Genomic DNA, 15,000 nt, shown 5'->3' on the forward strand with positions numbered 1-15,000 from the left:
TTTTGCTATGTTACTGCATTGTTCTAAAAAAATTATTACAATTATTTATTTTCCACACCAATAATTGTATAATTTTTTTTTTAGAATAAGGCAGTAACGTAACAAAATGTGGAAAAAAGTGAAGGGGTCTGAATACTTTTCCCAAATGCACTGTATGAACACAATACCCCCATAAAGACAAAAGCGAAAACAGGTTTTTAGAATTTTTTGCAAATGTATTAGAAAATAAAAACAGAATGACCTTATTTACATAAGTATTCAGACCCTTTGCTATGAAACTCAGAATTCTACAAATTTACTTTTAACAAGGCACACCTGTTAAATGAAATGCATTCCAGGTGACTACCTCGTGGAAGCTGGTTGAGAGAATGCTAAGAGTGTGCAAAGCTGTCATCAAGGCAAAGGGTGGCTACTTTAAAGAATCTCAAATATATTTTGATTTGTTTAACACTTTGGTTACTTCAAAATGTCTTCACTATTATTCTACAATGTAGAAAATAGTAAAAATAAAGAAAAACCCTTGAATGAGTACGTGTCCAAATGTTTGACTAGTATTGTATATCTACCTTGTACCCCTGCACATGGACTCGGTACTGGTACCAAAGCCAAGTTATCGTTAGTCATTGTGTGTTTATTATTAAGTGTTTCACTTTTCTATTGTCTTTCTCTCTGCGTTGTTGGGAAGGCCCCGTAACTAAACATTTCACTGTTAGTCAACACCCGTTGTTTAGCAAGCATGTGACAAAATAACATTTGATTTGAGACTAGACCTACATACTGTACAGCTGAGTTCCTCCTCTAGGATTCATGCACAAGGCTTAGCTTAGAATTCACCTCCAACGTTGACAATTTAAAGATATTAAATTGTCAAAAATTCGATTTAAATTCTTAGCTACACCAGGCTGTGCCGATACATACAGAACACTTAGTTCTACCAATTCAAAGCTCTAGTTAGGGTGTCCGACTGTTAATCCCCGGACTATCTCTTTAGACCAGAGGGACTGGAAAATGGTGGAAACTGTGTTGTTGTTATTACTCAGGCTGTGATGAAACTGACTAGGGGCAGTGGGGGCACGGCCAGCTGAACACATCCCAATGGGGGGCAGTGGGGGCACGGCCAGCTGAACACATCCCAATGGGGGGCAGTGGGGGCACGGCCAGCTGAACACATCCCAATGGGGGGCAGTGGGGGCACGGCCAGCTGAACACATCCCAATGGGGGGCAGTGGGGGCACGGCCAGCTGAACACATCCCAATGGGGGGCAGTGGGGGCACGGCCAGCTGAACACATCCCAATGGGGGGCAGTGGGGGCACGGCCAGCTGAACACATCCCAATGGGGGGCAGTGGGGGCACGGCCAGCTGAACACATCCCAATGGGGGGCAGTGGGGGCACGGCCAGCTGAACACATCCCAATGGGGGGCAGTGGGGGCACGGCCAGCTGAACACATCCCAATGGGGGGCAGTGGGGGCACGGCCAGCTGAACACATCCCAATGGGGGGCAGTGGGGGCACGGCCAGCTGAACACATCCCAATGGGGGGCAGTGGGGGCACGGCCTAGCTGAACATATCCCAATGGAGGGCAGTGGGGCACGGCCAGCTGAGCACATCCCAATGGGCAGTTTTATGAAATGATAGTAATGCTGAGGGGGGGGAATAGGCTACCCTGGCAGATAGTTTGATCACAGATGGGCTGTTTGGGAGGCACATAACTAGCTAGCTAACGTTTACAGCAATGTGTCATGATTAATTGATGTACTAGCTAACGTTAACTAGTACGGACATTTGAAAGAGACATCTAGCTAATCACCTAGCCTAGTTAACATCTAGCTAATCACCTAGCCTAGTTAACATCTAGCTAATCACCTAGCCTAGTTAACATCTAGCTAATCACCTAGCCTAGTTAACATCTAGCTAATCACCTAGCCAACATCTAGCTAATCACCTAGCCAACATCTAGCTAATCACCTAGCCTAGTTAACATCTAGCTAATCACCTAGCCTAGTTAACATCTAGCTAATCACCTAGCCTAGTTAACATCTAGCTAATCACCTAGCCTAGTTAACATCTCGCTAATCACCTAGCCTAGTTAACATCTCGCTAATCACCTAGCCTAGTTAACATCTAGCTAATCACCTAGCCTAGTTAACGTTAGCTAATCACCTAGCCTAGTTAACGTTAGCTAATCACCTAGCCTAGTTAACGTTAGCTAATCACCTAGCCTAGTTAACGTTAGCTAATCACCTAGCCTAGTTAACGTTAGCTAATCACCTAGCCTAGTTAACGTTAGCTAATCACCTAGCCTAGTTAACGTTAGCTAATCACCTAGCCTAGTTAACGTTAGCTAATCAACTTGAACTTACCTAGCTAACGTTAATTAACTTCCGGGTGCGAGTTAGCTTAGCTAGCTACCTGACTTAGCTACCTGACTTAGCTACCTACAAGCCAGATAGGCGAAACAACTTTAGTCGATAACATGCAACAACAAAAAAAACAACAAAAAAACGCTAGGAAAAACACATTTGTCTTCAGTTAGCTTTACTAGTTATCTAAAATGATTCGTAGGATTTGGCTAGCTAACAGCGGCGTAGTGGCCTGTCAACTTCCCACCGTCCCCGGTGTTTCCTGCCCCGGACAACGCCTCACCTGGATGACCTCGTTGACCTCTCGGATACACTCCACCATATGCTGAAGTATCTGCTCGGCAGTCAACACTTCGAAACGGTAGTCCTCTTCCTCTTGTCCGGTCCCATGACCGCTACCCCCTAAGGTATCTAAACCTTCGTCCCGTTCCCCTCCAGCCTCGGCGGGATCGACCAGTTCCACCTCGTCGTCTCCTAGCTCCAGGGTGTCGTCGTCGTCGTCTCCCGGTTCCTCTGCGCCGCTATCTTCGCTACATTCGTCCTCGTCGAAATCATAGTTATATCCTTCGTCTGAGTCCATTATTATCGGTTGTTGATATCGAGATGTGTTGACAAGTCGATGTTTTTTTTGGGTTGGAATATGGGTAGGTTGTTGTTTTTTTGTTTGTTGTTATGGAATGTGTATCAAAAAAAACAATCCAACCAACAAAATAAAACCGGTCGGTAAAAAATAATGTTTCCAGTTGTAGCGAAAATAACAACAAATGTCGCCGCTAGATGAACCACACAAAGAGACGCGGCGTCATGACGCGCGTCAGTGGATGACTAGGGAGGAAAAAACGGATCAAAACACGGTCGTGGTTAGAAGGGATACAACTTTTTTTTTATGGTCAAATTAACGTAAAAAAAAGAAGATTATTTTGCTTTTTTTTTTTTGTTTGTTTAGCTAAACCCTAACTCTTTTTGTTTCTCTCTTCCTAACCTTAACCTAATTCTCCTAACCTTAACCTAATTCTCCTAACCTTAACCTAATTCTCCTAACCTGCTGCGTAAGTTCTCCAAAACACTGCTACGAAACGTAAAATACTCTAATGGTGATCCATAATGAATTACAAAATCCATTCATTTAATATAAATACAAATCGGACGTTAATTTGACAAAAGTTGGATCCCTTCTAGCTATGAGCTAAAACATATGCTTACAATGTTTTGTAATTTATTATCCGTGTTTTAAATTAAGTCAATTAAAATAATATTTCGGGGTATATTGAGTGCAGCGCAATGTTTATTTATTTATTTATTTATTTGTAGGTCACTACGGAAGTTGTAGAGCGCAGTTACATTTTGCTTAAAAGCGTTTTAAAACTCCGTGGTTAAACTAGTAAGAAATAGATGTAATTGTTGTAAAAAATAACAAAAAAACAGAATGTGATTCATTTACTATCATCCTAAATAAAAATATAGAATTATTTTTGTCACACTTATTTTATATTATGCCAATTTCCCCAATGTGGACAGTTTGTGGTACTGCATTTTCACCGCAGAATTACACGTCCTTTTTTTGCTTCAGATAGTTGACGTTCATATAAAAGTTTACAGTCATCCCGAATGCAGTAAATCGATTGATTTAAACAGATTCATATATTTGTCTTGGTACTATAGGCACCTGTCCGTCTCAGGACTTAAAACGTCTCTGCATAAAAGTCGATGATGGCAAACAAATACACGGGTTTGACAGTCATGCTATCACTAAAATGAAAGCCAACCTCTGTCATTATGTAGAAATACCTGGTGAGGTGATGATTCGTTTTAAGTTAAATACAATTTTAAAAATCAGCCACTCAGAATCTCCATCCGACATTCTACAATTTAGATACCTGTCTTCAACAAATTGTCTTGTAACCAGTGATTTGTTAAATAGTGTTTGTTTAAACAGTGCATACACACCAAACGTTTGTCCCCTGTGCTATTGATTTTAACATGTTATACCTGGACGTGATTAACACATTTTATTTTTGTTACACTTAGCGACAGATGCTATTTTTTCTGGGTGGGTGGTTTTGGGGGAGAGCAGTGTGTTTTTCTTTCCTGGATTACATTAACTCTTTTGCAGGTTTTATTATACAATTTCTTCCATATAGTCACATGTCCTCATCTGCTTGCATGCTCCTATCCCTATCAATGTGTTTTGGTATTTCCCTTATGCACAGTTTTTTTCAGTGTGCTAACTTTTTACTTTATACCACAGGTCAGTACCAGTGTAACGGACTCTCCACCATTCATAGTGACAATGGTGGATCGGTTGTCCAGATCTGCAATAGGCTAACTAGCAATCATACCACACGTAAAAAAAAACGTTAAAAGCTGCATACATTTTCTATATGAATCGACAAGAACAAATAGGAATAGCTGATATGCAGTGGAGAGGCATCATGAAAGAACATTGAAGACATGAGACACAGCTAAAACTGTTGCTACCCGCTGTTTATTATCTATGCATAGTCACTTCACCCCTACCTACATGTACACATTACCTCAACTAACCTGTACCCCAACACACCGACTCGGTACCGGTACCCCCTGTATATAGCCTCCACATTGACTCTGTACCGGTACCCCCTGTATATAGCCTCCACATTGACTCTGTACCGGTACCCCCTGTATATAGCCTCCACATTGACTCTGTACCGGTACCCCCTGTATATAGCCTCCACATTGACTCTGTACCGGTACCCCCTGTATATAGCCTCCACATTGACTCTTTACCGGTACCCCCTGTATATAGCCTCCACATTGACTCTGTACCGGTACCCCCTGTATATAGCCTCCACATTGACTCTGTACCGGTACCCCCTGTATATAGCCTCCACATTGACTCTGTACCGGTACCCCCTGTATATAGCCTCCACATTGACTCTGTACCGGTACCCCCTGTATATAGCCTCCACATTGACTCTGTACCGGTACCCCCTGTATATAGCCTCCACATTGAGTCTGTACCGGTACCCCCTGTATATAGCCTCCACATTGACTCTGTACCGGTACCCCCTGTATATAGCCTCCACATTGACTCTGTACCGGTACCCCCCTGTATATAGCCTCGTTATTTTATTATGTTACTTTTTATAATTTTTTTACTTTTGTTTATTTGGTAAATATTTTGTTAACCAACAATGCCGTTTAAGAAGAGTTAAGGGCTTGTGAAGTAAGCATTTCACAGTAAGGTCTACACTTGTTGTATTCGGCGTGCATGTGACAAAAAAAGTTAGATTTAATTTGAAACATCTCCCCTATTGATCTTGTTTAGGGACAATACAATTATTCCACTGAATGTGCTGTCTGTTGCAGATCATCATTGTCCCAAGTCGTCCTATAATAATGTATCCTCTCATATTCTCCCAGCAGGCCCAGTTATTCAGGAAAGTTTAACACATGCTCTGACTCTCCAAGCAGAGTGACTATTCCTCAAGCATCTAGAAAACGCTAAAATTAAATATTTATCGTTTAACTTTTAAAATGTATTACCTTTTTATGTGTGGCATAAACACAACCAGTCACAATGTTTTTATCTGATTAGGCTCCTTCAACAGTCTCCTGTAGATGTTCATCCAAAATACACTACATACAAAAGTATGTGGACACCCCTTCAAATTAGGGTTTATAAAATCAAGCACACAGCCATAGACCAAAATTGGCAGAAGAATGGCCTTACTGAAGAGCTCAGTGACTTTCAACGTGGCACCGTCATAGGATGCCACTTCACAAACCGAGCCTCCAGTATTTATGCTGCAGTAGTTTATGTGTCGGGGGGCTAGGGTCAGTCTGTTACATCTGGAGTATTTTTCTTGTCTTATCCGGTGTCCTGTGTGAATTTAAGTATGCTCTCTCTAATTCTCTCTTTCTCTCTTTCTTTCTCTCTCTCCGAGGACCTGAGCCCTATGACCATGCCTCAGGACTACCTGACATGATGACTCCCAGCTGCCCCCAGTCCACCTGGTTGTGCTGCTGCTCCAGTTTCAACTGTTCTGCCTGCGGCTATGGAACCCTGACCTGTTCACTGGACGTGCTACATGTCCCAGACCTGCTGTTTTCAACTCTCTAGAGACAGCAGGAGCGGTAGAGATGCTCTCAATGATCGGCTATGAAAAGCCAACTGAGATTTCCTCTTGAGGTGCTGACCTGTTACACCCTCGACAACTACTATGATTATTATTATCTGGCCCTGCTGGTCATCTATGAACATTTTAACATCTTGGCCATGTTCTGTTATAATCTCCACCCGGCACAGCCAGAAGAGGACTGGCCACTCGCTCATAGCCTGGTTCCTCTCTAGGTTTCTTCCTAGGTTCTGGCCTTTCTAGGGAGTTTTTTCCTAGCCACCGTGCTTCTACACCTGCATTGCTTGCTGTTTAGGTTTTTTTTTAGGCTGGGTTTCTGTACAGCACTTTGAGATATCAGCTGATGTAAAAAGGGCTATATAAATACATTTGATTTGATTTCCAACAACTCAGTTAGTCAAATGTCTGCCCTGCTAGAGCTGCCCCAGGTCAACTGTAAGTGCTGTTAATGTGAAGTGGAAACTTCTAGGAGCAACAATGGCTCAGCCAAGAAGTGGTAGGCCACACAAGCTCACAGAACAGGACCGTGTAAAATTCATCTGTCCTCGGTTGCAGCACTCACTAGCGAGTTCCAAACTTCCTCTGGAAGCAACTTCAGCACAAGAACTGTTCACCTGGAGTTTCATGAAATGGGTTTCCATGGCCGAGCAGCCGCACACAAGCCTAAGATCACCATGTGCAATGCTGGAGGGGTGTAAAGCTCACCGCCATTGGACTCTGGAGATTGAATCACGTTCTCTGGAGTGATGAATCATGTAGCAGTGATGAATCATCTAGCAGTTTCTGGGTTTGGCAGATACCATGAGAGCGCTATCTGCCCCAATGCATAGTGCCAACTGTAAAGTTTGGTGGAGGAGGAATAATGCTCTAGGCCCCTTAGTTCCAATGAAGGGAAATCTTAATAACGCTACAGCAAACTATGACATTCTAGACGATTCTGTGCTTCCCACTTTGTGGGAACAGGTTCGAAAAGGCCCTTTCCTGTTTCAGCATGACAATGCCCCCTTGCACAAATCCTGGTCTATATGTGACCTTCCTGGTCCCGTCCCTCAAGTCAGTGAGTCAACACAGGAAGGAGCAAAGGATGGATTTTTTTATTTTTAAATTGAACCGTTATTTAACTAGTTCATTTATTTCCAAAGCTGCAATGATGAGACAAACAGCATGGATGAATGATCATTAGTCAGCGTGATATAAATAGCACTCCCACAGCAATTCTCCATAAATCTGCAGTATGATATACTAACAAAAGAAAAAATATCGAAATGTCTATCAAGATCATTGTGATCGTATAGTGGATTTAACAATTTCTAATAATTCCTAATTTACTATAATAAAAATAAACAGTTTCCATGTGTAATCTCATATTCACAACATCAGTATAAACCATCATCCATTTTGGTATTAAAGATAGATAAAATTAACCTGGGAAAAAATGACTCAATGTCGCCCTCTTGTGGCGAAGAAATATAATACACCTGGAATGTACAACAAATACTTAATTTTATTTATTTCACCTTTATTTAACCAGGTAGGCAAGTTGAGAACAAGTTCTCATTTACAACTGCGACCTGGCCAAGATAAAGCAAAGCAGTTCAACAACATACAACAACAACAGAGTTACACATGGAATAAACAAACATACAGTCAATAATACAGTAGAATTTGTTTTTTTTTATTCATTTGTCATAAATTACTTGCAATGATGGGACACACACAGTATGGATGAATGTTCATTAGTCGACAGGATATAAGGATATAAATAAATAGAAGATGCCTTTTTCCAGTTAGCTACCAACTTGAAAGAGGGAACTTTAGCATAAAACCCACATGGAAAACTGAGATTCGGCAAATAACACATAAAGACCGGCTTATTTGACACCAAACCAACAACAGTAGTTACTAATAACATAAATTGCTAATGTACGATGTAAAAAGTGTATTTTATGATGTAATGTCAACTTTAAATATTTGTATCCCGGGATCATTTCATTTTCACCTCACCCACAGTAATTCTCCATAAATCTGCTGTGGATTACCCAGAATCCCATACATGTATCACTAAGTGTATTTATTAGACAATGTAAACACACTATTCTAACAGGAAGTGGCATAATACCCATTTTATGCAGGAATTTAACAACTTCATTACACCTTTATAAATACAGAAATGCTTTGTCGAGATCGATGTGGAAGAACTTGACTGGCCTGTACAGAGCCCTGACTTTAACCCCATCGAACACCTTTGGGATGAATTGGAACGCCGACTGCGAGCCAGGGCCTAATCGCCCAACATCAGTGCCCGACCTCACTAATGCTCTTGTGGCTGAATGGAAGCAAGTCCCCCGCAGCAATGATCCAACATCTAGTGGAAAGCCTTCCCAGAAGAGTGGAGGCTGTTATAGCAGCAATGTTCCAACATCTAGTGGAAAGCCTTCCCAGAAGAGTGGAGGCTGTTATAGCAGCAATGTTCCAACATCTAGTGGAAAGCCTTCCCAGAAGAGTGGAGGCTGTTATAGCAGCAATGTTCCAACATCTAGTGGAAAGCCTTCCCAGAAGAGTGGAGGCTGTTGTAGCAGCAAAGGGGGGGACCAACTCCATATTAATGACTTCCCTGAAGAGTGGAGGCTGTTATAGCAGCAAAGGGGGGGGTCCAACTCCATATTAATCACTTCCCAGAAGAGTGGAGGCTGTTATAGCAGCAAAGGGGGGGACCAACTCCATATTAATGACTTCCCAGAAGAGTGGAGGCTGTTATAGCAGCAAAGGGGGGGGGGGGGTCCAACTCCATATTAATGACTTCCCTGAAGAGTGGAGACTGTTATAGCAGCAAAGGGGGGACCAACTCCATATTAATGACTTCCCAGAAGAGTGGAGGTCTGTTATAGCAGCAAAGGGGGGGGGTCCAACTCCATATTAATGACTTCCCTGAAGAGTGGAGGCTGTTATAGCAGCAAAGGGGGGACCAACTCCATATTAATGACTTCCCAGAAGAGTGGAGGCTGTTATAGCAGCAAAGGGGGACGAACTCCATATTAATGACTTCCCTGAAGAGTGGAGGCTGTTATAGCAGCAAAGGGGGGACCAACTCCATATTAATGACTTCCCAGAAGAGTGGAGGTCTGTTATAGCAGCAAAGGGGGGGACCAACTCCATATTGATTTTGTAATGTAGTGTTTAATTCCAGCATCCTCAAAATGTCTTGACATTATTAACCAGGTTTCCATCCAACCTTTTTATGCAAGAAAAGTTGCCTACTTTTCTGATAATTGTTGTTTTTTTTAAAATCCCATCACATCATAGGAAAGCATGCGGTTTATTAGGCTACAAATTAAATAAACGATGATGAATTTAACAGAATGGTAAAAATGCACAGAGATGAGGTTTATGCTCCTTTCAATAAATATCAAGGGTCTTATTCTAGTGACATGATTATCGATGCTTAGCCGCCATTAGACAAATAAAAATGAATCTTGCACTTTTGTCCTGTTAGGGTTGAACTGGCTATTTGTTTGCATAACCTATATAATATACCAGAGAAGCTATGCTACAATATTAAGTATATAAACTACGGATAAGTCAACTGCTGAAGACAAGAACTACACCCGGCGACAGGAAGTGCGTCACGAGGCTGGGACCAGCCTGCACGCCGACGATAGGATGAGTAAGTTTAAACCACGCTCCTCCTCCCTCTGACAGGCCAGCAGTGAGCGGGAACTATCTCTGTCAGAGTATATAAGGGAGAACAAAGGATGTGACGTTCTCTTCTCTGTTTTGCCCTGCGTGGTGGTGTTACAGCGAGACCGTATATACGAACATCATATTTACCATTCAAGCGTTTGCATTAATTAAAGTACAAAGAAAACACGAGTTACTCTTTGCTAACTATTTTGTTCTAATACCAGATTCGAATTGACGCGACCCGACAGTCCATAATAATCTCATCATGTACCAGGCTATACATGTACAGGGCCGGATTTTATAGACGGGGCCTAGGGGGTCCTGGTCCGCCCTACCGTACCTCCTTTCCCATCCAAATAATGTATTTATTTCTCATTTATTTTGACCGAGAAAGACTCAATCTCATATAAAGCATCCGAGAGAGTGAACCAGCGTCCCTCTTGTCTCCGTGTTGACCATATATCTGATACTGTATGGTCTGTGATACTTTCTCTGACCAGACAACATCAGATACATGTGTTACGTAATAGTAAGACAGAGAGAAGCTGGTTCGCTCGCTAGTTTCAGCAGAGAGGAAGAGGCGAAGCGTGTACCGACACGGTGAAAAAAACCCGCTTCTCATTCATTTTCTAATGGAAGGAAAAGCGCGTGAGAAATGGCGTGGGAGGCAGTGAAAAAAAAACGTTCAGCCACAGATCGAACTACGAGACAGATATTTCATCGAATTGTATAAATGTGAAGCATCCGCTTGGCGTTTACACTAACCATCATTATGGCAGTGAGAGTGAAGCCCAGAGTCTTGAAGGAGATGGATTTTGGCCGATATTTTGCACATTTTCTCATCGATGAAACATTTGATCTCAATACAGTTTTCTGTTCTCAAAACTAGAATCTGATATGAACAGAATGGGCTACATTTTGTAGACTTTAACCTTTGCTAAAGTTGTTAAAAACATTTTTTTTTTTTAAAATTGTGTTGTTTAGAAGGAGTGCAAAGGTGAAATGAGTTATTGCACACAGAATAGGCGTTCCCTACTGGAAATATGCAGATATCTACTAGAACGGGGCCAATAGGATCTCGCTAGCTTGTGTTTGGCTCTGCCCACTATGACTCGTTTGTTCTCATTTGTTGTTGGAAACGACAGGGTGTGGTCTATCTTGTCTCTGGTAGCTCTCTCCTCAAGCCACCAGAGTACAGAGTACAGAGTGTAATGTTAGACCTGAACACAGACCAGCCGTCCACTAGAGGGCAGTGTACTCCTAGCTCTCTCCTCAAGCCACCAGAGTACAGAGTGTAATGTTAGACCTGAACACAGACCAGCCTGGTCACTAGAGGACAGTGTACTCCTAGCTCTCTCCTCAAGCCACCAGAGTACAGAGTGTAATGTTAGACCTGAACACAGACCAGCCTGGTCACTAGAGGACAGTGTACTCCTAGCTCTCTCCTCTAGCCACCAGAGTACAGAGTGTAATGTTAGACCTGAACACAGACCAGCCTGGTCACTAGAGGACAGTGTACTCCTAGCTCTCTCCTCAAGCCACCAGAGTACAGAGTACAGAGTGTAATGTTAGACCTGAACACAGACCAGCCTGGTCACTAGAGGACAGTGTACTCCTAGCTCTCTCCTCAAGCCACCAGAGTACAGAGTACAGAGTGTAATGTTAGACCTGAACACAGACCAGCCTGGTCACTAGAGGGCAGTGTACTCCTAGCTCTCTCCTCAAGCCACCAGAGTACAGAGTACAGAGTGTAATGTTAGACCTGAACACAGACCAGCCTGGTCACTAGAGGGCAGTGTACTCCTAGCTCTCTCCTCAAGCCACCAGAGTACAGAGTGTAATGTTAGACCTGAACACAGACCAGCCTGGTCACTAGAGGGCAGTGTACTCCTAGCTCTCTCCTCAAGCCACCAGAGTACAGAGTGTAATGTTAGACCTGAACACAGACCAGCCTGGTCACTAGAGGGCAGTGTACTCCTAGCTCTCTCCTCAAGCCACCAGAGTACAGAGTACAGAGTGTAATGTTAGACCTGAACACAGACCAGCCTGGTCACTAGAGGACAGTGTACTCCTAGCTCTCTCCTCAAGCCACCAGAGTACAGAGTGTAATGTTAGACCTGAACACAGACCAGCCTGGTCACTAGAGGGCAGTGTACTCCTAGCTCTCTCCTCAAGCCACCAGAGTACAGAGTGTAATGTTAGACCTGAACACAGACCAGCCTGGTCACTAGAGGACAGTGTACTCCTAGCTCTCTCCTCAAGCCACCAGAGTACAGAGTACAGAGTGTAATGTTAGACCTGAACACAGACCAGCCTGGTCACTAGAGGGCAGTGTACTCCTAGCTCTCTCCTCAAGCCACCAGAGTACAGAGTACAGAGTGTAATGTTAGACCTGAACACAGACCAGCCTGGTCACTAGAGGACAGTGTACTCCTAGCTCTCTCCTCAAGCCACCAGAGTACAGAGTGTAATGTTAGACCTGAACACAGACCACCCTGGTCACTAGAGGACAGTGTACTCCTAGCTCTCTCCTCAAGCCACCAGAGTACAGAGTGTAATGTTAGACCTGAACACAGACCAGCCTGGTCACTAGAGGACAGTGTACTCCTAGCTCTCTCCTCAAGCCACCAGAGCACAGAGTACAGAGTGTAATGTTAGACCTGAACACAGACCAGCCTGGTCACTAGAGGACAGTGTACTCCTAGCTCTCTCCTCAAGCCACCAGAGTACAGAGTACAGAGTGTAATGTTAGACCTGAACACAGACCAGCCTGGTCACTAGAGGACAGTGTACTCCTAGCTCTCTCCTCAAGCCACCAGAGTACAGAGTGTAATGTTAGACCTGAACACAGACCAGCCTGGTCACTAGAGGACAGTGTACTCCTAGCTCTCTCCTCAAGCCACCAGAGTACAGAGTGTAATGTTAGACCTGAACACAGACCAGCCTGGTCACTAGAGGACAGTGTACTCCTAGCTCTCTCCTCAAGCCACCAGAGTACAGAGTGTAATGTTAGACCTGAACACAGACCAGCCTGGTCACTAGAGGACAGTGTACTCCTAGCTCTCTCCTCAAGCCACCAGAGTACAGAGCACAGAGTGTAATGTTAGACCTGAACACAGACCAGCCTGGTCACTAGAGGACAGTGTACTCCTAGCTCTCTCCTCAAGCCACCAGAACACAGAGTACAGAGTGTAATGTTAGACCTGAACACAGACCAGCCTGGTCACTAGAGGACAGTGTACTCCTAGCTCTCTCCTCAAGCCACCAGAGTACAGAGTGTAATGTTAGACCTGAACACAGACCAGCCTGGTCACTAGAGGACAGTGTACTCCTAGCTCTCTCCTCAAGCCACCAGAGTACAGAGTGTAATGTTAGACCTGAACACAGACCAGCCTGGTCACTAGAGGACAGTGTACTCCTAGCTCTCTCCTCAAGCCACCAGAGTACAGAGTGTAATGTTAGACCTGAACACAGACCAGCCTGGTCACTAGAGGACAGTGTACTCCTAGCTCTCTCCTCAAGCCACCAGAGTACAGAGTGTAATGTTAGACCTGAACACAGACCAGCCTGGTCACTAGAGGACAGTGTACTCCTAGCTCTCTCCTCTAGCCACCAGAGTACAGAGTGTAATGTTAGACCTGAACACAGACCAGCCTGGTCACTAGAGGACAGTGTACTCCTAGCTCTCTCCTCAAGCCACCAGAGTACAGAGTGTAATGTTAGACCTGAACACAGACCAGCCTGGTCACTAGAGGACAGTGTACTCCTAGCTCTCTCCTCAAGCTGCATTTTAATCTACAACCGAGCAAACAGCTAAACACGGAAGTAACGCAGTTGCTGCCAACAAAATAAAACATATTATTTGTTGTTGGGTTAATTTGACCGTTAAAACATCTATTTAATGCCATGATTTTGTCCGTAAATACACCATTTAAAAAAAAAAACTGAGGTCGTTTATTGAGCGTTAAAGTTGACAGGACAATGTATAATAAAGCGTGTGGATATCGGTCTCTACCGCAACGAGACTCGGTCCCTGCCAAACCTGGGCTGTTCGTGGCGACAGAAAGCTTTGTCCAGTCTCCATTCCACCATCACACAGGACAAGGACTTTCCTTTGACTACATCCCCAATGTTAGAGACAACGACTACCGTGGTAAGTATTGGCTAAAATAATGCAACGTCGGACTATGTGGTCCCGTGTGGCTCAGTTGGTAGAGCATGATGTTTTGCAACGCCACGGTTGTTGGTTCGATTCCCACGGGGGGACCAGTACGGCGAAAAAATGTATTTAATGTATGCATTCAATACTGTAAGGCGCTCTGGATAAGAGTGTCCTCTAAAATGACTAAAAATGTAAATGTATTGGCTAAATTAATGCTTGATACATACAACGTTGGTATGCATGGACAGTATTGTATTGATCCTCGTTATATCTATATTTCTGATTAGCTAGACTGATGCAGTGTTTAACTCACATTTATTTGATGAACTCCTCTTCTCTCTTCTCCAGATTCCACTCAGGGATGGCTGTCCTGGATCTGCAATGTGATCGTCTGCTTCATGGTGTATATCTGCACCTTCATAACCTTCCCCATATCAGGCTGGTTCGTACTGAAGGTAACACACTAACCTTCCCCCATATCAGGCTGGTTCATACTGAAGGTAACACACTAACCTTCATAACCTTCCCCATATCAGGCTGGTTCATACTGAAGGTAACACACTAACCTTCCCCCATATCAGGCTGGTTCATACTGAAGGTAACACACTAACCTTCATAACCTTCCCCATATCAGGCTGGTTCGTACTGAAGGTAACACACTAACCTTCATAACCT

The 15,000-nt window shown here is 43.6% G+C and overlaps 2 protein-coding genes across 4 annotated transcripts in view; one reads left to right on the forward strand and one right to left on the reverse strand.

Moving 5' to 3' along the window:
- Window positions 1-3,763, reverse strand: part of arih1 (ariadne ubiquitin-conjugating enzyme E2 binding protein homolog 1 (Drosophila)) — a 30,867-nt gene extending 27,104 nt beyond the window's left edge. The window contains exon 1 of the mRNA XM_082968224.1: window positions 2,648-3,763. Coding sequence (XP_082824350.1) covers window positions 2,648-2,944 — 297 coding nt within the window. The 5' untranslated portion in view covers window positions 2,945-3,763. The remainder of the gene's footprint in view (window positions 1-2,647) is intronic.
- Window positions 3,764-13,953: 10,190 nt separating this feature from the next.
- stoml1 (stomatin (EPB72)-like 1) overlaps window positions 13,954-15,000 on the forward strand; it is a 19,734-nt gene continuing 18,687 nt past the window's right edge. For all 3 annotated transcript variants that reach the window (XR_014382379.1, XM_082968225.1, XM_045706330.2), the window contains exons 1-2: window positions 13,954-14,316; window positions 14,674-14,780. Coding sequence is in view for 2 of the 3 variants with exons in the window: in XM_082968225.1 (XP_082824351.1) it covers window positions 14,145-14,316; window positions 14,674-14,780 (279 nt within the window). In the remaining variant the exon portion in view is untranslated. The remainder of the gene's footprint in view (window positions 14,317-14,673; window positions 14,781-15,000) is intronic.

Source organism: Salmo salar, chromosome 23 (genome assembly GCF_965601325.2).
Source record: "Salmo salar chromosome 23, fSalSal1, whole genome shotgun sequence".
Taxonomy (NCBI): Eukaryota; Metazoa; Chordata; class Actinopteri; order Salmoniformes; family Salmonidae; genus Salmo; species Salmo salar.